Genomic DNA, 25,368 nt, shown 5'->3' on the forward strand with positions numbered 1-25,368 from the left:
CATATCTGTCAATGGTGCATTTTTCACCAACCCACCTTCACAACCCTTCCATTATTAAAAACAAACTTTAAACGAAGAGAATTGATACTTAGTCATCATCTTTGACCAGAATATCAGGTCTGTATTTTTTCTTTTTTTTCATAGAAACATTGTATAAAATTATGCTTTTTAAACTTAACTTCATTGTAGTCTAGATGTAAAACTGCAACTGTTTTAATGGGAAATCACTGTTTAATTCCTGAGGCATTCAATAAAATAATTTGTAAATGGAAAAATTTTCTTTAAAACTGTGTGGTATGATCAGTTAAATGTTATTGGTGTAGAAAAATATCTAAAACAGAGAGTAATGTTTCCCTTCTGTATATTAGTTTTAAAAAACCAAAAAATTTTCAGGATCCCTGTTCCTATTAAGTATATTATAACTAAACCTAAGTACGGCATTTGTAAAAGATCATCATTCTTAATTATTGTTAGATAGGCTATTATAAAAGGTAATTTCATGTAGCATTAAACACCTTTAAGGGCAATATTCAATGATTGTGGAATTTTTGCAGAGCGCCAGAGGTTGAACGAGCTGGAGGCGATGCGGCGGGTGGAGGAAGAGTTTCAGCGGAAGCGGGAGCGTGAAAAGGCGGACATCCGACATCAGCTGCGCCTCTACAGCCTCACTCAGGGACGGGCTCAGCCGGATGGTGTGGATGCTCCCCCGCCTCCCGCCACCCAGGTGCTCAGTGAGTTCCGCCAGCCCCGCCGTGACTACCGGGATTACACCCCTCACAGGTTCTCACATTCTTATATTTGGTGTTCATCAAAACCTGAATAAAACCCCAAGTATTTAGACATTTATAAAGATGTGTATGTCCTACCTCTATTTTATTTATTTATTAAAATTTTCCAATGCTCCAAGAATTTTCATCCTACCTCTATTATTACTGTGTCAGAAATAGTAGAAAAGTCATCTTGTCAAAAGTTAAAATTTATAACATCAGCAAACTAAATCCTTAATAGAAAACATTTTATTCTCAAACACTCAATATAAAACAAAAAATTAACTAAATAGGCATTCTTGCATATTAAAATATTGCAATGACATCACATAGTGTTTTAAGTGCTTGTGATGGTAGACCTATAACACTTTGAACACAACCCTTGTAATGCCATTGTAAGGAGAAATAGGACAATTACAGTTAAATTATATTGTAAAATGATTTTTAATTTCAATTTCATGGTCCTTTAATATAACTTTCCTGAAGACAGAAAAAGTAGAAAATGGAATCAATATTGTAATTAAGCCCAAATGAAAACAACTGAAGATTAAACTGGTTGATATGAAAATCAGTAGGCTTACCTCGAAAACTATCTTCTAGAGTCCACTGACAGAAAAATACAGTGAAAACCCTGGAAAAAGGTGATTAAGTGAATTGTCATCCCCACTTCCCACAGTGACTCTGCAACCCAAAGTGAACAGACAACTAGAGTGTTTACTACTGGTTGAGAAAGATTGCAGAGCAATAAAAAATTATTATTACATGAAAAAATTTGTACTTTTATGTGTTCTTTTAGTCTGTGGACCAAATCAGATAGTTTTCGAGGTAAGTCTGTTGGTTTTCCTATCAACTAGCAACAATCCCTGGCTCTCAGCTTTATTAATTCAAATCTGAAGATAAAATTGTTTACTTTTTACAGTAGGTACATACTTATATTACAGCTAAGTGGTGACATTTTTATTTCAACGAATGAATGAATGAATTAGTTTTATTTTCATCAAGAAATTACAATATATACATAACAGAAAAGGTACACATTACAATTTTTATTATATAAAGGAACAAACAAAATTAGCTACACATGTTTCTTGTAATAAATTATTATCTTATCTGCCTGAGTGAAAGGTTGCTCTAGGGAAATGAGTCTACATAGGCAATAGAGGCCTGTGCGTAGACCCGAGTTGCTCAAGATAAAAACAATAATTGCAACAATTATTCCAAAAAGGATGATATGTAATTATTATTGTTTGATCTAATTGATCAAAGCCACAACCCTAAACTATACACAACTCATGTCAATGTAATGTCTGGAGTCAATGTGATAGAGTGTGTCTTGGAAGGAGGTGGGAGAGGAGGAGTTCAAAACTGTCAAATCATTTGTTGATCACTCATTTATGATATAAGGAAATTATTTTTGTGTGTATGAAAATCATTTTACTCTATTCAGACAAAAAGGTAGATAGATAAGTTCATATTTTTTTCTTCAACCAATTGTCTTTGGGCTTGGTCATAAGATATCCCAACATTCTGCTTGAAATTCCTACCATGGAATTTTATATTCCATTAATTAATATTCCTCATGGAATAGTAAACATTTCTTGTTTCTATTTTTTCTATCTTCAGATAGGGTATCTTAAGGGGATTTAATACTAAAACTGGCTGCAAACCATTAAATTTTCAAAACAATGTTTTTTCACATTTTTTTCTATTGTTCCCACTAATGCACTAAAAACCACTTTTTTGTCATACATAAATTTAGTTTGCTTTTTAATTTCAATAGCTACAATTGAATTTGTTTATGGCTGTTTTATACTATATAATACATTCATTTATCATTACATACTATATAGACTACTATTTCCAAAAGAAATTCAATTAACTGGCTAAGAAAAATTGTTTGAGTCAGCTGATTTGTTTGACAGACTTGCAGAGACTCATAAATAGATCAAATTTACTGAATAAAGAAGAAAAGAAGATATAAAAAAGAAGGATAAACCAACAGATCTAGGGAATTTTAAAACTTTTCTGGTGAAAACGGATTTTTTACTTTGATTTTAGTTAGGTATGTTTTTTTACCGTTGTATAAGCCAATAATACATACCACAAAGTACAGTATACTTCTATAAATACATGTATAATACATCTAGATAGATACCTATAAAGAATAACACTAATTTTGCTTCATTTAATAAGAAAATATTTCTGTTTTCATCATTATAGTACACTTTTACACTCAAACACTGTTGTCTGCAGTTCGTAATGCCATGTTTCTTTGGAATTAAAATTTATATTTTTCAAGAATTAATTGCAGTATTTATTACCACTTACTCTTTACATATGTAGCTATTAATTTAGAAACATTTATGCCTGTAGCTTTTGGGTACCATAATTTAAAAATAATTAAAAACACACAAAAGTCTGTAAAATATAATGTAAAAAATCTACATGTTATTTAGTCATGCAGAAGTTCTTTTCTCACTTTGCCATTCCTGACTGTAAGGTTTTGATGAAAAAATTAAACTCAACAATTGCCAAAATATCACTAAACTTAATAAATATTATAACTTGACATAACTACGTTTCTTTATTTTTCAACAAGGTGCTGCGATATGCCACAGCACTATGACTCATCACCGGTAATAAATGATCTTTGACAGAAAATATGAATCAGTTTCAAGTTGTTATCTTTAAACACATTTTTCAATTCAATGTTTCATTTGATTGTCTGCCAGAACCTAATGAACAAACTTAGCATCAGCCTTTTTAATTCCCTAATCTTCTGTTAAAATTCGCTAAACTGAGCTCCATGATAACCCACTCATCAATTGTCTGTTGACGGTCTGAGAGCACAAGCTATAGAATTTTTTTAACCTATTCATCGATTCAAGCTGTTGATGGACATACAGAACTAGGTTTATCATCAATCAACATGTTGCCACTTTTAAATGAAGGAAACCACTCGTACACATAGGTTTTTCCATAGCATAATCTTGGTAAACTGTTTCCAACATTAAAACAGTTTCAGCTGAATTTTTACAGAGTAGAAAACAACATTTCATAACTGGCATGTTGTTCACTTACACTTGTAATAACAAAAAACCTAATTCAAAACTATTAATATTTTGCAAGATTATAAAAACAAAGCTTGAATAATATTTTTAGTGCTTATTTTCTAGACCTCAGTTTTCAAATTTATTTTAAAATCTAGTTTGTTTACTATAGTTGTAATTTACAATGTTTCAAGGAAATTCATACCACCTGTACTCTCGCACTAAAGTGGAAGTTGCAAAGGATTATCATTTGGATAGGGAGGGAAAGACATGAGAAGAAGTAATTATGCAATTTTACCCACTAGTAGACTACAGCTATGAGATGTTGTGAAGCTTTACTGGCAGTGGAACCTGTAAAGTGTTGTTTACCAGATACCCTAGTACGTGTCACTCCTCACTTCATTCTGATATGTTCCAGCAGAGGGTGTGTGGACGGTCCGGCAGTGGAAACTGTGAAGTGTTCCACAGTCCACCTCCAAGTTCAGATACCAAAGGGTACCCTACTATATGTCTATCCTCACCTTTATTCATATGTTACAGCAGAGGGTGTGTAGACGAACCAGCTGTAGAACCTGTGAAGCGGTCCACAGTCCACCCCCAAGTTGTTTACCAGATGCCAAAGAGTACCCAAGTGTATGTCACCCCTCACCTTCATTCTAACAGTGGTTCAGGTGAGAAGCAATTTTGTCCATGTCTAGAATAATTTACATCTTTTAACTTATAAAATATTGGGAATGGGCTCCTTATTACCATTTTAACTATTTTATTTACAAATGATCAGTTATTATTTATCAACAGTGTTGGATAGTTCTAACATTTAGAATTGTGGTTTTGGCCTACCTAGTTCCAAACTGTGTTGAGGGACGGATTTCTTTTGGGCTACACAACATGACTGTCTTAAACACTACATATTAGGGTGGAGTTAAAAAAAATGAAATACGAATTTTTGAATTGAGTGTTTGTCAATAGCTGTGTATTAGCCTTGGAATATTACTGTAAAATTTTAAATGTTTTGAAAGTGATCTTAAGTCTGCACATTATGTTTAGTTTTGAATTGTTGCTTCTAAAACAAATATTTTTAAAAAATTATATTTTAGTGGCCGTATTTAAAGTTTATTTAACTACCCAAAAATAATTCAGAAACGTCTGATTCCAAGAAAAAAAGGTTTTAAATCTTATTTTTAAGGAAAAATTAAAAACTTCAAGCTCAGTGCACAGACTCAAGATTACTTCCAAAATATTAAAATTTTACAGTTCAGATATTCCAATTTTGATTTTTTGCATCCCACCCTAATTAACATTTTGTTCCGGTGCTCTTGGCCGGCCAGGAAATGTCTTAAGTGTACACTTCCAGTTTCTTAGTACTGTTGAAACCAACAAAGAATGGTTTATTTGTAGGTAGAGTTTTTTCATAAGTTCATCAATAATTGTATTGCAAAACAATCACGAAATTAAATTCTGCATTGCACAGCACACACTGCACTTTCTGTAGCAACACACTCACCAGACTCATCAGTAGTACGGGGTAGTATAATATCAGTTGCCATCAAGATGGCAGTTGCGAATGTGCACTGTTAACTACTAGGTCAACTCGATGATGAAATAAAACATAGTATATCTTGTCTGGCTTATTACATTGGTTTCACAAATATTGCTTGATTAGTACTATTACTATTAAGAACTGTAATCTAAGACACCTTTTTCGATGATCCTGTATTAATTGTCAGAGATTAAAATAATGGAAGGCAGCACATATTTTACGTTTGAAGATCTGAGATTGGTTGAAGCCCAGTAATATAGAGGTGTTACACCCCAGTCCCAGTCTCAATATTTTATGGGGATAGCTCTTATTTTTACCTATAAAAACTGAATTCAATCTATTTTATGTAGCAAATATTATTACTTTATGTAATATTGTAATTACTGAGCACAATCATATTTTATGAATAAAAGGTCCTATGATTGACGCCACCTTGCCCTATGAAAAACAAATTCATACCACTCTTAGCTGAGTTATCTTTACCAAACTGTGTTATCAGGATAGATAAATACACCAACTCAGTGATGCTCCATTTAATACTGAGTCAAATATCGGAGAAAATGGTGGATTCAACTGATAAGAACAAAGGTATGTAAAAGTTAATACCCAACCCTGAAACAACAAAACTACTACAATGTTCTTCGGACTAATTTGATTCCGTCTCATAAAAACCCATGTAAATGACACCACCATTGCATCCCATGGCCATACACTCATGCGATTTTCAAGTTGGATGTATCTGAATACTCAAAATTCTTGACAGCCATCTACTACATCATAAACAGGCATAAAATAAAATATTATTCTGTTACTTTGGAATCCTTCCTCTTCTTACAAAATTGTGATGTAACAAATAAAAAGTGCAGTTTCGTCTGAGAACAAATTATCTCTGTCTAGGTGTAGGGAGCAATGAAGGAGGGGATCGAGGAGGAATGTCCACACCCAGATCCTCGTCGTCTGACAACTACCGTCGCAACTTTGCCCAGGGGGCTCTCCCCCATTCTCTAGTCAGTTCCGACTCCGAGGTCTCCCAGCCAAACACCAGGCCTACCTCTAGGAACCTACACCGCAGCAGGTAACTTACATAGTCATACCGAGTGATGAATGTTGAATCAAATGATCATGGTCATTTTATTAGGTTGTTTTAATTTTGCCTCTATGTATTTAAATTATTTTTGAGAAAAAATGTTAAAATCTCAGCAAATTATTTTGTATCTTGTTCTAAAACCAGAAAAAATTGTATGAAGTATGAATTAATATATCTGTTACAGTATGAATTTGTTACAACAATGTTTCTGTTTCATTTCTAAATTCAATACGAAGGAAGGTGTTTTACTTATCTTCTTGCTAGTAATGGTAAACTTTCTTTTATTTTTAGCTTAGAAACCTCTTCTCTCTCTCTCTCTATTTCCCACTCTGTGTCTGCCATAGATGCCACTCTCTAGAAACCTAGAGATTCACATCACTTATTTTTTGCTGCACTTCTTCACTAGAAGCACAATAGTAAAATAGATTAGTTTGATAAACTTGTGATTGCACATATTAACATAATATTCCAATAGATATTAGATGACAAAGTATAACAAGTTGTTTTTGGATATATGCTTAAAAACAATTAAGTTCTTTTTTTAATTTTGTTAGTTAATTTTTTTTTAACTGCCATTTTGTTTCACATTTCAACGAAGACAAAAATAGTTCTAATCAAAATCTTGAATAAAAATAATGAAAAATCCATTTGTTTATTTTGATAAAATTTGTATTATATAATAGCTGTTACCTGCAGCTTCACGCACAAAATAGAAGGATGTAACCTTTTACAAAATAGTGAAAGCACCTAAGATGATGCAGCTCTGTGATAGTTTTCAAACAGAAGTAGTCATGTATCTGGTACTTATTATTTCAGTGCCTATGGGTAAGAGATACAAAAGTTAAAACACAACTTTTACTGGTTCATATTTGTTTTGTGAGCATACATTTCTGATGCAACAGTTCAGTTTACCTGTTCCAATGCCTCGGCCAAGAAAGTATATATATATATATATATATATATATATATATATATATATATATATATATATATATATATATATATATATAAATGTCAGGGAAACCTACTTTGATCAAAAAGGGTATACCCCTGACCCTTGTAATCTACACCTGGTCTTTGATATCTCCAGTGCCATAAGTTGAGTTGCCTTGTTCAATCAAATAAATTTATAAGTATGTTTTCAAGACCTACTTCGGTCAAAAATCGTCCCAGCCTTTGTAATATTCTTCTATTCTAAGATATTTCAAATACCATAGGTGAGTTTGCCTTTTCATAATAATGAATAAAATATGTGTACTCATGGACTACTAACAAGTTACTGTGGTTTAAAAGTGTCTGTTCCAACTGTTTAAATTTAGTCCCTGTATAATTTATTTACGGTTTCACAGTTGAGTTTGGGTTGTTGCCCCAACCAAGAAATTAAATACCTATGTAGGTCTCTGAAACCAACTTAGATTCAAGTTACGTTAAAGCGTCTACTTCTGGTCTACAATATTTCTGGTGCAATAATTGATTCTGTTTCTTTACCCCTATCAAGAAAATATTTATACGACTAATTTGGTCAAACAATTGGCTTAACGCAAACTAAAAATACCATACACAATCTCAAGGAAGCCAACCAGTTTCAGGTACTCTTATGCAAACATTCACAGCTTTGTTCTTTCGGTAGGTTTTATAACAGAGTTGAAATAAGTGTTTATAATTCGTTTGATGGTTTAAATTCTTCACTTATACAATCAGTAGTAAAAATTAGATAGTAATTTTGTCTTTAGAATCTGCTTTACGCTACTGAATAAGCACTGTGTTTTTGATATTTTCAAAAATGTAAGTGTAAAAAAATGTTTCTGCATCTTTGGCGAATTTCAGCTGAAAGTGCCAATAGCCGTTTACTTCAATAAAATGTGGACTACGTTTTGCAAATATTATCTTGTTTTTTTCAAATTCCAATATATTACAGAAAACTTATCTGATGTTTCACTCCATATAAACCTTCCTCGAACTTCAACCAATTAAAAAAGTATTAGCCAGAATAGACTATTCATTTTTTATTTGTAAGATTTCTTCTATTTATATAAATAATGTATATATCTCATGTGTTAATACTCCTTAAATTTTTATTCTTGTTTTATTAATTATTCCAGTATGGTAGTGGGAAGTTTTCTTAGTTAACAGTTATGAAGAATGTATTGATTTTTAATCAAACCCAATATGAGGTTATATGAGGATTAATGCAATGTAACTTTCTGAAATTTGGTAAATCCAGAAAAGGTGCAGAACACAGCTGTAGTTGCTTTCAATAGATGTGGTTTAATCTAACGATGAGGATTTAGTTTATCAGGAGTACATTAGTGTGAATTTTAGAATCACAAACAGTTTCTTTATAAAAAGGGATCAAAAGTCTGTCTCCCTCTGTTAAATATTGAGTAGTTACAGATAGAACATTTTTATATCCTAAATAGTTTAATGCTAAAAATCATATTCTGTTGTTTCCTAATTCTTTCTATTTACAACCATTCAAAAATTAGTAAAATTGAGAACTTTTGATCATCCTTACATTTATGGACGAATTGAATAATTATTGTTGATTGAAATAGTGTCAGAGACAACTTACTGACAGCTATGTAGACTCAGGACTTGACTTGTACTACTGGCTTGTACTATACTGGGTGCACTCCTCACTTGTTGTGCACCTCTGTGCCTTGATGACGTTTGTTAACGAAGCAGAACATCACCTTTAATATGGACACTGTACAACAGAGGTAACTGTGGATACTGAACGAAGCATGTGCTTTATTTAGTAATACGCTTGAGCTTGAGTAGGCAATTGCATGCTGCTTTCTTGTACACTTTGTTGCTACTTTGTAGAAGCTCCTTCATCTTTGAACTTCTTGTGCAAGCATAATAATAAATTGTAACTATGTAACTGGTATTAGGAATGAACTGACTAACAAACACGTTGTTGTGACATGCTGAAAATGGTTTTACATTTTATTATTAGTTTGAGGATTAAGTTATTAATTTATTTCAAAAGTTAATATTATTTATTTTACACTTAATTTAATAATTACACCATGAATATTTTTTGTTCTTTAGGAAAATCTTTCTTTCAACAAAGTGAAACATGTCTAGTATGTTAAGGAAATTTTGTATTATACTGCTAAAGTAAAATTTGAGGAAATAAAAACAAAAATATATTAGTCAAAAGTTTTGTTAAATCCTTTGTGATGAACAAAATTTAATTAACCATTGTAGTCATATTTTATTACTGTGTAAACTAATACTCTGGCAATCTGTCTGACTAGCCGTGACCCCTGAAGCAACACAACCTTAATACTACATACACATCCAAAGCTGGCTGCAACATCCTTTGTACCTGTCCTGTCAAACGTGTACAGAATCTATTTTTAGTGTATTAAAACAAATTTATTATTGATGTTATCTTCATAAAAAGGAGGTAAATTAAAAGGACAACCCAACCATTGTTAGATCACTTGAGCTAGTAAGGAGTGGTAAGGGAACACTTGTGGTTCCCGACTGTGGGAGTGTGTGTAGTGTTAACCCATTGTGAGTGATGTAAAACCTCAGTGCTTGACATCCAGCAGCCGATTTTACTTGCTGTGGCAGACGGTACGGCGGCAGCAGACAGTCCGTGGTGCATACAATGTACTCACAACAGCACTAATTGAAATTCTAAAGCATATGTTTATGCATTCAGTGTATATTTCTTAGATAGACAGATATGAACTGATAATTAGGAAACCAAAATATTATACTCACATTTATTTTAACATGTTTGCTGTGGAAAAATGCCCCCATAATGTACCTGATATGCGGCAAAATTCAAACTTGTGATTTTCGTTAATTTGGGCTTATATTAGTTCATTATGATTTAAAGTCATTATATTAGATGGTATTACGTGCTTACGCGTAAGTAATGGCCAGGACTGTCCGGACAGTAGCCCGCACTTTTGGCATAGGCATATTTTTTAAGTAGATAAAAAATCGTAATAACTTACCAATTGTGATGAGTAATATCCAAAAGGACCAGAAATTCCCCAGATGACCTTGATTTTCACTGGATCTGTCTCCAAGCAACGGAAATGTCCGGACAGTGGTCCTGCACATAGCGTATAATAATATAATAGCGTGGCATGGCACAACGCTGTTGCGTGGTTACTCAACACAAAATACACAGAGATATATTGTTTGAATAAATGTAATATGAAAAATAACACATATATTGTTTAGAAAGGATAATATAAGATCCCGTTTGTTACACACAAAAACTATTTACAGTTCCCTATCAGTTTACAGTCTTCGGTGGAAGATTTCAAAGCATTTTTCAATGCATAGACCTGGTTCTCTCACACAGCTAAGCAAACATATCTTGTTTGTGACCTTTTACCCTCCCTGGTACACACTCGGCATGTTTTCATTTTCAACCTATTGCTGTTAGGACGAAGCCCGAGTGATGGTGTACGCCGAGATCTTGGAAATGGCAAAACTGGTTCCTCTTTCTTGGGGAGGAATGACTCCAAAACTTGAAGTCGAAATGCATACATCGAAATTTTTCTGGCTTGCAAATTAGGAGTGTACATATTTTGGAGCTGGTGGGCATTTGTCATGATCATTTGGAGAAATTGTGCAAATATTTTCTTATTCCAGCTAAGAGTTTTTCGCTCTGATGGGTATTAGGCCATCATTTGATCTCTGACCTATCTACGCCTTTCATGAACGTGTTGTACTTTACGATTGGGAGAGGTTTAGAGCTTTTTCTAGCAGTATTACATCTAAAAGTAAATTGAAAAAATCACATGGTTTACTGTCATCAGGTACATCAACCATCAAGCCCTGATTTCTTCTAGTATCCAGTAGCCTCAATCCGCTGGTTGCTGGTGACCATACAGGTGGGGCATTGTCTTCACTATCACTTGCCAATTCAAATTCCTCTTCATCTGTAGAAAACATAACATCCGACTCATAGTCGGAGAAAGATCTTCCTAAACCACTTGGCCCTGGTTGTTCACCAATTCTAAATAAAGGAAGTTATGCCACATCCGTGGAAATAACAAAACTAATACTAATAAATATGCCGGCAAAAGAATACTAGTAATTTATTCACTTGTAAACAAAACCTAGGTTTTAATGCGCACTGTTTATTCAACAAAGGAATAACCAAAGGAATGAGGAATTAGGAACAATATTTAATTATTGTTCGCTACATAGAAGCTATAAACAAGCCAAAAGTCGTATGTTCTGTTGACACTGTCCAGACAGTTGAACCGCATTTTCAGGCGGAACTGAGCTAACAAAAAGTAAGTATACTTCATATAGAACAAGTTTAAAAAATTTCAGAGACCTACCGCAAGATTGAAGCATGTAACAGGCGAAATAGCCGAGCACTGGTCGCGCAACTGTCCAGACAGTGGCCCGCAGCGAATGTGTTAAACTCTGAAGTGAACAAAACACATGACTGACCACTGTTTACAAACAAAACTAATGTAAAAGAACATCTGAGCTCATTATACTGGATGTTTCTTTTATTACTGTGAAAACAATAAACACTAACCTCACGGAGAGTATCAAACCCATTCTAGCGGAAATTTAAAGAAACAATGGTTATTGTTAAACACAGAACAGAGGGCACAGCACGCGTGTGCCTTTCTGTCTCCAGTCCACTGAGCGGTTGAACACATATATACACTTTGCCTTTGCTCGCAATTGGTTAAGGGTCTATAATTCTTCAGGAGCCATGGCTCACCAGACAGAGTATAGTATGTAAGCATAAAAATATTATCAGTCAAGTTATATTTTGTACAGTGAAATAATAAATTACTGTATTTAATGATCCTGTTTAAATCATTTTAATAAATATCTGTAAAGGATGGTTATTTTCAATATTTTCAAAGTATCAAATTTTAAGTTAATGAAAATGAAGCATTGAAAATTATCTATCACATGATGTTTTGTTGTAATTTGTGGACATTAAAAGTAAAAACTAACAAGTGGTTTGTATAGTGTACTACAAAATATATAAAAGATAAATCTGGGTCTTTTGGTTTCCTGTTATATTCAACCTTGTACAGTAGCGTACTGCCGAGGAGGTATGGTTTGTATGGGCAATGTGCCAATGACTTATCTGATTAACATAATTACATCTGATCATTGTAATTACAAAACTATCATTACTACCTTTGTAGATGGAAAAATAATGTAACATTTACCAACTTTTATTTTTCATCCATGGGGTGTAGCTGTTGTAATGAGTAGTTTTTTCTCTTTGAAATAATATTGGATACTAAATGTAAAGAGATGACCTTATGTTCCTTAAAATAAAAAAAATGCTTTAGAAAGATTTAATATAGCCATTATTTTTAGTTGTTTGATAAAAGTATAGGATATACCTTACTTGAAAGATATGAAACACTCATCCAAAGCAGTTTTCTGTTTTTTTATAAATAATCGGTAACACTAAACAATAAAAAAATGTAATCTGTCTTAATTGTGTAACAGTTTATTTGTATCACTGAACTATATTTAAAATTTGAGAAAAAATATATTATCTTTGTGTGGAGAATAGTTTAAAAACTGTGAATAGCAAGTTAAAATTAAAAGCAAGCTAATGACTTATTTAAAATTATAACTTTTGACAATCTTATTTAAATACTGTATAGTAAATTATTAGTCTCATAAATACACTAGAGGGCAGTAAACAATTATTAAATATTATACTGGGCTTGTCAGTAGAGTGGCTGGACAAGTAAAAAGATTTCATAATCATGTTGGGTACGTACTGTTTTTTCAAGACAGTCTCCTTGGGTGTGACACAATGCTGCTAAAATGATTCCCATCCTGTAACAGATTAATGGGAGTCAGCTGTCTTTCAAAGACTTTGTGAACGCTTTTTGGGTTGTGGAAATTCAGGCTTCCCTTTAGTTTTGATAACAGGAAAAGTGTGAAGCTCTCTCTACAGTGACTGCGGTAAGGTTGCAACCTTATACTATCCAGGTAAACAGTAACAATGAAGACATTATGAAGTTTCGTGGTAGAGCTTCCAGCAATAATCAAGAATTTCCTTTTGTTTGCATTTGATAATCCTGTCCATGCAAAAAAGATTTTGTTGTCTCATTTTTGTCCAATCATTCACTGAAAGGTGTTGAAATCAATACACTTCTTCTACAGTCTCTTATCCGTTGAACTCATTGAACCACAGGAAAACCTGAATCATTGATAGGTGTCATCTTTGCAAGCCTCCTGGTAAACATCTGAGAAGCGCATTTGCCCTGGCTAAATTTTATAATGTTGTTCCAGCAAACACTCCATTTTTGACAGCTTACCTATTAAAATTATTAAAAAACAACTTCGCACCAAGCTGGATCGTCACTACATTAGATACAACTGCAGTCCAGTGCATTCAGCCAATCTCATTATTTTACAGAGTGACCCTATTTTATCTTATAACATTACATGAAATAATGTATAAGAGTTCTTTAACCTTCCATCAGGCGCTTAAAATTAGAAACACCATCAGGCGCTCACGGAGGTTTCCTCCAGGTTAGCGAATAATGGATATCATAGTCATTTAACCTGTTTTTATTTGTTTAAATATTTATACTGATTTAATTACAATGTAATATAATCATTTTTAGAAATTAAATAAAAATTACTCTCTTATGTAATGAATTTTCCAAATAAGAAATTCGAAATATTAAAAAATGTTATTGTATAGTAACAACATGATTTATTTTAAGGAATAATGCAATTAATTGTAAAAATGTTTAACCTACTGCAATAATATATGGAAATTAACTTAGTTTTTAACTTCTTACAAAAACAACTTACTTCAATTCCTGAGTTATTATACAATTGTAATGTCAATTATTACTCTGAAATAAAAAATTTATTCTTTACTAAATTTTTTTAAACACTACACAAAGTTTCAAAACATTTTCCTTCAGGTTCTTATAACGACAATGTTCACTCCATAAACAGTACTGTACTCACACAGGTACTGTACTGACAAGTCTCTTGTCTTCATTCTCCATTTCACAAAATTCGAATAAAATATATTGTAAAACTTAAAAAGAAACCATCACAGGTCACACATTTAGGCGCACACGGATTATTACTCCATAAAAACTAAACACAATAAGGTGTTCACGGAGATTTCGTCCAAGCACTACAACCACAACATCGGGCGCTCACGGAGGAATCGTCCAGTCTCCCACAGAAGTAGACGTCATACTGACAGATTTTGACAAAGATAAGCGGGAGGCTATTGTTTCGCTTCCCCAAAAAATGTTTGTGAAGTACATTGCGGGAAATGTCTGCCAACATCAGAAAAGTAGTACTATTTTTAATAATAAAAAATACACGGAGGAAAACTCCGTTTAGCGCCCGATGTAGGGTTAACTGATTAAACTGATAATGGCAATCGTTAGTTATTGTTAAATTCTTAATCACTAGCGAGGTGTATCTCATTGATCCTAGCTCATTATAGTCAAAAAGCCACTTTTCTCCCAAGGACCTTTAGTCATCTTTCGTTTGTGTTTTTTGGCAGTTGTAATCCATTGGTGAATATAATTACGTACAATTTATAACCAGAACAGTATTTTTAAATGTTTGTAGGCTGGATTATGTAATTTTGCATGATATTGTAATTTCAATTATTTTTCTTATCCTGGCGTGTTTTGGGATATGATTTTATAACCATAATATTTTGTTATTTGACTGCCTCAATCAAATAAACTATTTAACACGCGAGAGATCGCACTCACTTCCTGGACGCGAGAGGTCGCGCGACGGCAAATTGCTCACGCTTGTCTTTTACTCAAATTGCAGCTTTAATTTGGTGAGAAAAGTTTCAAAAAAAAAAAACTGTGTGTTGTCTCTATTACCGTCTTTCAGTATATACTAATAAAAGTAATTGGGCACTTAAGTTCTAACAAAGAGAAATATTATTATGATACACTGTGTATTTTGTTCGGAATTGGTGACTTTTTGGTACGATAAAGGCAGCGTGTGAGCAATTTGCCGCAATAATATAAATTAGGCTTTTAAATGAAACATTTTATTACAATAAAGTATTTTATTATGAGGAAGAAATAAATTTTATAATATGTATATTTCCTTAAAACAAAACAAATTGCCTCAAAAATGTTATAATATAATAAATCAATATTTAGGCAAAAGATTACTAATTCAATAAAATATTATGTACAAATGAAGAAACCTATTTTATATCAAAAAAAAATTATAAATGTTAACGAAAAATTAAAATTTCTTTCTAAGTTTCATAAAAAGTTAAAATATAAAAACCCCTAAATTAGTACAAGTTTACTAATTATGTTTCAGTGGACATTATCGTCTAAGCTAACTGAAGAAGTGTGTCTGTATTTGAAAACCAATGTCTTTAGCTTAGTCAGTGTCCATAGCTTCATCTGCATCGGCACATCGGGTACAGGTGGCTTTTGTGTGTTCTTTACAAATCGGAATTTGGCAGGAGCTGCAACTTACCCTTCCTGTTCTTTCTTCTAGGACAAATTCTGCAGTATGGGTATCTTCCCGCAGCAACCGGTTGTTCATCTTCATTCCCTACAGGATTTAGTTTGAAGACTTCCATTATTCTATTTTTCATTTGCCGTCCAATGTTATACTGTGGACTTGCCCGAGTTTTAGCCTGGTCAAGGATGAGTTGTCGTCCCAAATTCATTAGAAATGATCGCCAAGGGAGAACTTTTTCTTCTTGTGTCATATTATTTGCTTTGTGAATTATGTAGGCGTTTATACCTCCAACATTGAGCATGAAGAAAAACATTGTCAATGGCCAACGATTTGATATTCTTGATACACTATACTGTTTTTGCATGGCATCACAGACATCTACCCCACATTTATATCTGTTGTAGAAGGTGATTATAGTAGGCTTTTGGTCTTCTCCACTGTCTTGATCGATCTCATCTGTCTCATGCAGGGTCGAGAGTAAAAGAACAAATTTGCTTTTCTTGGGTTTATAAGATACTAACACAGCATTTTTTCTAATTTTTTGAAAAATTCCACCACTCGCAAACAAAGCCGGTGACAGACTAACGGTTGTCAAGGTCAGGCGCAGGGATGTACTGGGAGGGATAAAACGAGACTCTGTTATCCTGGGGCATCACTGCAAACGAAAATATAAAGAAAGCAAAAAAGCACGGCAAACTGCCGCGGGCGCGATCTCTCGCGTGTTAATACCTAATTTGAGCTTCCTTTTTGAAATATATGATATAAAACATTTGTCATTTTCTATTTAATTTTTTACTTGGACCAACTAGTTCAGTTTATAACATTATTTAAAAATATAAAATTTTTCTCCTATTTGAAAGGTAAGATCAGCCATGTTAACCATACCTTCCGGTGGTAGAGGAAGCATGGTACCGGATGTATGTAGTCACTAACTGGTGTTTTCTGCTGATAACCAGGTTTTAGCTCCGCTGGTGGGTGTATGCTATATTCTAGTCATCCTACTACGTTCAGTACCTTCGTCACCACAGCAAACCTACAGGTAAACACTTCAAAGCAGTGTCAGTCTGATGACCAGATCATTCAATGTAAGAGCTTAGAAAGCGAAATTGGTCATGAAGTACAGTTTAATATACAGTATTTGTAAATAGTCAAAAATAATTTGATACTAAAAAGAACCCTCAGTGTTGTATAATATGAAAATTATTATCCAAAAGAATTCATTCAGCAGTTTTTTTTTTTCATTTCAATTGCAGTTAAGGAATAGTTTTGTAACTTTATGTTAGTTTTCAGAGTAAAATTGTTACTTACATTGCATTCCTAAGTGTAGGTAATATGGAATCATAAATTTTATGTTATTTTCCAACCTGTTTTTAAAAACTGCACTCTTTTAAAAGTCTTCTTTCCAATGAATTGGAGCTGCAGTTCAACAAACTATTGTCTACATGCAGTTTTCTTATTACAGTGCTTTTTTAGTTGCTTGCCAACATAGTATTTGGCATTCTGGTCTGAAGGTCACATGAGAGTTTATTCTCATTTGACTAAATGCTTCTTTTTAGGCTCACCATCTCTTAATAGCCCTCAGTAAAATGTAAGTGTGTAAAAAAGTAATTAACAATAACATTGCAACTCAGATCATCCCACACGATGCTAATTTGAGATCTTAATAACCTTTAGAGGAAGTAAGTGTGATTAGATCAATATTATTTTGCTTTCCACGCCAATCATTAATTAAATTAGTGTCTGCAGAAAATATGGCTTATCAAACCATTGTATAAGAAAGTTGCTGTTTGTGTTAAAGAAATCAGCACAGAATAATTTAAACAGTTGCTACTGCTCATTTATCACTGTATTGCTGAAACAGGGTAAGAAATAATGCAGGGACAGATCAAGTATATTTAATTTCAATGATTGTCAAGTTTTTATAATGAAAGTGAACTGTGGAAATTCAAAGCTCATGTGGGGTCAACGGGTGTGTACTAACATCAGACTGGCACTGCGCCTATACGTTTTTATGTTTAAAGGATATTCTCAAGGTATTATGGATGATTATTTTTAGTGATAGTAATGAAAGAATCTAGTAATGAAAGAAGAATCTAGATCTTACAAATTCAGATGGTGGTCAAATGTGTTAACAGTTTCAGTGCCATCGTAACAAAGAGGCAGTGCCATCATGTCTTATCAGACTGCAATGAGTTTGTAATCAAGTTGTATCCACTTATACATCCACACAACATTTATGGTTCATGAATATATAACGAATATACACAAAATCATTTTTTTCTGGAATATTTATGATGATTTTGCATAAAGCTAAAAAGTTACTTATCTGAGAAATCTAAATAAGTTTAGGAAAGATTGGTATGAGAATAACCTTCCATGTTTGAAAGACAATACACACAGTATGGAAAATACTTCTAGCAAAAATAGGAGGCTTACCGGAAACTCCAAGAACAGTCTAAGAAATATTTGATGCATTGGATAGATAGGCCATCTACCATTCGTCATGTCCATATTACACTTGTTTGGGTTGAGCACATCGAAACTGTGAAAGAAAATTTTGGTGTCTCATCACAAAAATTGCTGTTCTGTCAATAGAGAGAAGAATGAAAATGTCTGTGCCATAAGTAACTTATATGTTTTAATAATGTCTGTTAGTTTTGTTGTATTGTATTGTAATGTGTTATGGTTATGTGAACCCTCTGTCTCAGACCTGAAGTTATCCTGCGGGGGCCACTACATAGATATGACTTTGACCTTCAGTACTTTGAGGGTTAATAAATTGAATGTTTTCTAAGGTCTTTTAATTGTTATTTAAAGTTATTTTATTAGTTTTTCTTTTGGCATACTATCAAAATACGCATATAGAAACAGCTTGAATTTGTTTCAAATAAGAATCCGTAATGTATGTTTGTTTTGTAAGTCAATAGTATCATGTAATTAATTCCTGTCATTTATATTTTATTGCTAACAGTAACTCTTGATTATTATTGTTTAGGCAAGAAAATTTGCATATAGTCTAGAAGCCCATTTGCATTGTATATGCATGCAATTTAGTTTTTCTTGTTGATCGAGGAATGTTTCTTAAGAAAGAAATAAATCATCAGTCATACTAATTTTGGTAGAGGTTGAAATGAGAGGGTATCAAAAGAGTTAAAATAGTTTGAAAAAATGTTTTAAATAATGTTTTCTCAGTTGATATATTTTAACTTACTACCTAAAATCAACCATCGCCAAACACGAAGATTATTTATGTACCTGAGGGTTGGTTTTAAGTGTAATCAAAGAAAAAAATGTTTTAACCCTTTTGATACCCTAGGTTTGAAATATAGTTTTTGCACTTGTGATTAGGTATGCCTTAATTAACCTGAACATGGTCTACGAATTTAATACTGTATTTTTGTCACAGTGAGTATAGATCTCTTTCCAAAATGTTTTACTTTATAAATGAAACACTGTCATGCACATTTCTTTGGATTAATAATTGATAGTTTACATAATAAAATGGGTTCTTATTTTGACAGAGTTGTGAAGACAGATTGGTAACAAAAAATAATATTTTGAATTCTTGCAGCAAATAAACTTTTAGTATACAACTAGCTATAAGAAATTTGTAAATTTTTTTATCTCATAATGAAAATAAATACTGGTACCTGTTTTCAGATAAAATTTTTAGATTGCATTTTTTACAGAGTTTAATCCATCTGCATTTAAAATTCTAAATGAGTGTTGAGATAAGAGTGTTTTTCTCTTTATATTAAGAGTTATATTTTATTTATATAAAAGTAATTTTGAAAGAATGCTATAGACCATAGAAGTGACATATTTTGATGAGATAGTGGTGGATTGTAGGTCTGCGAGTCCTGGGCGGCGGTCTCCACCTCTCGTGACTCCAGGCGAGATAACCCTGCACTTGAAACAGCTGAAGATCCTGCAGCAGCCAGCCAGCCCTGTGCCCCCCTCCCCTGTCACAGCCAGTAGTCCTGAGCTCTCTAGCTTGGACACAGACAGTGGACCTCCGTCCACACAACCGTCAAGCGAACCAACCTGCCAGGTAAGGAACTTATGTCTTTATCAGTACTTACTTTTCTTTTCAAATTAAATTTCAATGCTATTTGCTGAAATCTAGTTTAAAATCTCATCAAAATGTTCTGCGTAGTGGTGTAAATTCTGAGTATACTTATTTCACACACCTTATCAAAGAGCAAAGGCCTAATAAAATTATATATATTTTTAAATTAAGCTAGTCTTCAACCTTATAAAATATAAATACTAATTTACAAACTGGTACAAGTAATTGATTTATGTTTGATGTAATTACTACCTCTGTCGAGTGCTATAACAACTTTGTTTCTTTCATGTCTGTATTTTCTCACAGATGACCACGTTGCCCGGAGCTGGGGTGCCACGCCTGGGACTCAGCGCACTCGCCCAACCATTCGCGCGCAATCCCAAGTCATTTCGGCCAATAGCATTTAACCCGACACCGAACAAAGTTGCTCAAATAGCCATGTGATGCTTATATATTTATCGTTGTAATCATGTAAATTGTTTTATCTGTTATTGTACAATCCTCACATTATATATGATATGTATATATTGAGATATATGTAAATAAAAGCTATAATGATTGTTATACTGAGGTTTCGGTCATTCTTTAACGTCTGTTACTTTTATTAATGTGCAATAACAAATTGTAGCCCTAAAACTTGTTCTTGTTTCTTTTACTAATTACAAATAAATTGTCTACCTATTTCTGTATTGTATATTTATTACTCCTATTCTTTCCAGGATTTTGTTTGTGACTAATACCTGGAAAATGAGCACATTATGAAGTATTCTTACATCTGGTTCTATTTAATGTATGATATAAATGTGTAAATTATAAATTCGTTTATGTAGTTATTTGTGATTCTTCTGTCAAATTAAGGGGATATACCAATTCCCAAACTTATTTATCTATTTAATCGAAAAGAGAGCTTGAGCTTTACCCTTTGTTCTATATGGTTATTACATATACAACCTATTTATAATTACAAAACTATTCAAAAATCATTGCAAATTCTAGGAAGGGAAAGAAAAGAATAAAGCTGAAATGCCAAAGAATAAATAACACATGTATGTATATTAAAGTAAAGATCATCACAATTCCTTAAGTTCAAACTCAAAATAGGATCTGTTGGCTGACCGGCTATAATATTCAGATAAGTTTCCATATGTAGATTTCCATAAAATGAACTCATCATACTGGTTCATTTAAACTTACGTTACTGAAACACCTAATTTTTTAAAAGCCATAAGAATGTACATTAAACTAACTCTGAAACAGTCAAGTCTCTGGCTTATGAAAGGTCTCAGTCTCTTTCAGCTCCATATTTTTGAAAGATCCCAGAATTGGAGAGCTCTCAACCTCAGGGAACATTTGATTTATGGGAGCTCTCAGCCTTATGCCCTCTAGGAGCTTCCATCATCTTTTGGAACCCCGAATCCTGAGATTTCTCAGCCATTAGAGGTTCTGAGTACAATTCTCATAACAGTCAAACAATGGAAGCTCCTGGCCTCTGATATTTTCTGGTCTAAGGGAGCCTTGGTCTGGCCAGCTCTCAATTTCAGACAGTTCTCAATTTCTGGTAGATCCTGGTCTGTTTACAGCTTCTGACAGGTTCTGGCCTCTAGCACCTCCCAGGACTGGCCTTTGGCAAGTTCCGGCCTTTGAGAGCCTCTGGCCAGAGGAAGATCCCTACCTCTTAAAATCTTATCAAAATTATAATTGTCACTAAAATACAAATTTAACACACGTTTAACCCTTTGCACTCAGAATAGCGTTTTAAAATCCCACCAGCTCTGCTAACCATCACTATTTCTATCAACTTGATAGTTCATTAATTTCAAAGCTCATATCTCTCTCTAGTTTCCACTCTTCTTTATCTCAAGGCAAAATATATGTCTCCTTCATCAATGACAATGGATTACCCTGGCCTACATAATTAATTCATCAGTAACTAATAGTTGCTATATTAGCAATACGTTTTGTAATTTCCATTCAATATACAGAGTGTCCCTCGAAGTGTTTAAACATTTTATTTTATATTACTTGTCCATTTATGCACCAAACATTTTCAAACCCTACACAATTAATAAAGTAGGTTTCAAAAATATTGTGTAAAAATTATAGCTCCCTTACAATTGTATAAACAAAATAGTGAAATATTGAAAATTTTACCATTTTGCTTCCTATAAAATTTCATTTCTTGAATTACCTGATTTGATTACTGCGTTGCGTTTTAAAGAACAGTCGTTTAATAACGCTCATTGTTGAAACAGCTGTTTGACTGAAGAATATTTCTTGTGCTATAAAAACATAACCTCACCTCCTCCGTTAAAGTTTTACAGATACTGAAGTTTGAGAAATGGCTTTTAATGTTGAACAAATGTGAAGTGTTGTGCGTGGGCTATTGCTTTTGGCAACATTACATAAGCATTTGACAATTTCAGGTTGCCTACCCAGGAGTTGAACCACCTAGCAATTCAACAATACCTAAGTGGAAAACTCTTTTGTTAGAAACTGGAAGTATCGTAAAAAAGTACTCTAGAGGATCAAATAATTGAACAGTGCGGTGGGGGGAGTGATTGAGAGGGAGAAGAAGCACGGACTCACTTCCACATTCCTTACCAACCAATCCTCAGTCATCACTTTTATACTCGTAGGGTATGTGTTACATAACAGCTGTTTTACAAACCTAGTAATAATAACAACAGCTATTAACAATAAACATTTATTAAATACTTCCTGTCCTCCTCCGTAGACTAATGGTTATAGTCTTGGTTCTCTAGCCGAGAGATCACGGGTTCAAATCCCGGGGAGTTTCAATCATGTAATAATAATAAAAACCAGTGCACTTTGAAGCTGGCATAGCTGACGCTGAGGCTTAAATGAGATTGAAGAAAAAAAATACTTCCCAATTATACTAACATAGTAAATAGATGCAATGCATTATTATTAACATAAATAATAATATTTCCTTATCATATTTGTTATTACGTAACAACGAGAATAACAAAACATAGCGTGATGCTCCAAAACACCACACGGGAAGCAAAGCACTAGCAAGAAATAGATGGAGTAGTGTAAGACGGCGTGGTCAAGCTCCTGCCCCTCCCCCCCCCCCTATGTGCAAGAAATCTTCGTTCATGTCGCTTTCAATGCGGCTTATATACAGTATGCGCATCAATGCTCCCCTCTCCAGGTAAACTGAAATCACTAAGGAAGGTTGTACTTAAAACTGGTGTTCCAAAGTCTTCAATACAGAGAATAATTGATAAAAACCAGATTAAATTTTGCAGGTCACCTAGTCCATAACCTTCTTGGAAGTTGATCCGGACAGGAGAGTTGAATTTTGTTCTCGTATCATTGAGTTTCATAAGCTAGATCCTAATTGGCATACTCAAATTGTTTATTCAGACGAGTCCACTATCTAACGCAATGGTGCTGTAAATAGACATAATTGTAATTATTACAACACTGGTAATCCACCCATTCTTGAACAGTCTCTACCTAAATCAAAAGGAATTACTGTTTGGTTAGCTGTCAGTTGTAATGAAGTGCTATCTTACGAGAGTTCAGACAATACAATGATTGGGAATAGGTATGAACAGGTTTTACAGTTCCAGAAATGGATAAAGCAATCTTCCAACAAGATGGTGCTCCTCATATCACAAATCCTCTCAAGTGATTACTAAATAAATGACAATCTTCATGGTCGTGAAAGTGATTTTTTAGATTGGCCACCCGATCCCCAGATTTAACTGTGCGTGATTTCTTTCTATGAGGTTACTTAAAGGAACAAGTTTATACTCGTAGCTTCAATGATGATAAAACTATCAATTGAAGAAGGACTTCTCCGGATACCGCAGAATTTCTTTGTAAGAGCTTACGATTAATTTGTTAAGCGCTGTTATCAGTATGACGCTGTGAATGGATTACAGTTTGAATAATTGTGTACTATAATTGTAGGGTTTTTAATAGGCTATGTTCTAATTTTCTAACCATTTCGTTACAATAATTGCTTGAGAGCTGAAATTTTCACAAACATTTTTAAAACCTATTTAATGAATTGTGTAGAGTTGGAAAATGTTCGGTGCATAAATGGGCAAGTAATATAAAATCAAACGTTTAAACCTCTTTGTGGGACACCCGGTATTTATAATGCATGGAGCTTCATTTCTATATGAGCAACACTGAATTTGGTTATGGTGCAAGGCTGCAAAGCTGAGCATTTGCAATATTATTACATTGGTCTTTTGGATGACCATGATGACAACGAGAAAATAGCAGAATAAATAAATTTGTAAACAAACTCAGTACACTCCTTAAGAGATTTTAACATGTACATATTAACACGTGTAGCCCAGTTATCCCAAAATCATTTATGATGTTTTGGCGTGTAAACTTTTATTATTTAAACATTTATATGAAAACCCATTTCTACGTAGACAAGAATGAGTTCTATGCTCAAACATGGAATTTGGCTGAGTGTCATTGAAGCCCATCACTCAGTAGGCTGACACAATTTTTCTTTTGCTTGTTGGGGGATGTAAAAATTCCTTTACCATATGATTTTCTGCCATTCTATCTGTCAATAATGATATGAGCTACAGAAAATTTTTCAATGAACCTCAGTGAAGCCTGTTACATTACAAGAGGTGCAATGTACTCATTCCTTGTATAACCTTAACCCTTAGTATTTTGTATGTGTTAATTAGGTATATTTAAACATTTTCTCTGATTATGGGGCTGTAGAATCCAAAACCACCTTAATCGAAAAAATTACCTATATGATCATTTACAATGTAGCACAAGCTTGAGAACAAAATGCTACAATTTTAAATAGAACCAGACAGAATTCGGTACAGAGACAGTACTTACATATAGCTTAAAGGCAGCTATAGCTTAATTGGTTGGCTTGGTTTATGATGGCCTTAATTAATAAAACGATACAAGGTGGTGATTATTCTCATTTTGTAAACAAAATGCAATTAGACTGTTTTCCAACAAAAACATAACTTGATTAAACAAAATGCTAAGTAATTGTCGAACAGCTTTTAGTCTTGTACATATTTTATAACTCATTAAATTTCATTATGATAGGTGGTCAATATTTGAGAAAGGAATAGTTATTTATTTCTGTTATCATGCATTGTAGAGCACTACAAAAGTATGTTTTAGAATTCTCATATCATTTCAAAATTGATTGTTCTTGCATGATTTTTATATCTTGTAAATTTTTAGATAGTGGCTGTACAAAGTTTTAAGCAGGATACAATAACATTGCAGAAATAATTTTAGACAAGCTAAATATTTTTTTAAGACCCTGACTAAACTTTGTAAATAGACAGTATTTGCAAATAGCTTGAATGAATTCGAATAATTTTCAACAAAATATGTATTTACTTGTGTGTTGG

General features: G+C 33.3%; 1 protein-coding gene across 1 annotated transcript in view; it reads left to right on the forward strand.

Moving 5' to 3' along the window:
* Positions 1 to 20,663, forward strand: part of LOC124354977 — a 124,208-nt gene extending 103,545 nt beyond the window's left edge. Inside the window, 5 exon segments of the mRNA XM_046805816.1 lie at positions 555 to 780; positions 4,358 to 4,488; positions 6,255 to 6,432; positions 19,759 to 19,960; positions 20,285 to 20,663. Coding sequence (XP_046661772.1) covers positions 555 to 780; positions 4,358 to 4,488; positions 6,255 to 6,432; positions 19,759 to 19,960; positions 20,285 to 20,422 — 875 coding nt within the window. The 3' untranslated portion in view covers positions 20,423 to 20,663.
* The last annotated feature ends 4,705 nt before the right edge of the window (positions 20,664 to 25,368 follow it).

The sequence above is a fragment of the Homalodisca vitripennis genome, chromosome 2, assembly GCF_021130785.1.
Source record: "Homalodisca vitripennis isolate AUS2020 chromosome 2, UT_GWSS_2.1, whole genome shotgun sequence".
Classification (NCBI taxonomy): domain Eukaryota; kingdom Metazoa; phylum Arthropoda; class Insecta; order Hemiptera; family Cicadellidae; genus Homalodisca; species Homalodisca vitripennis.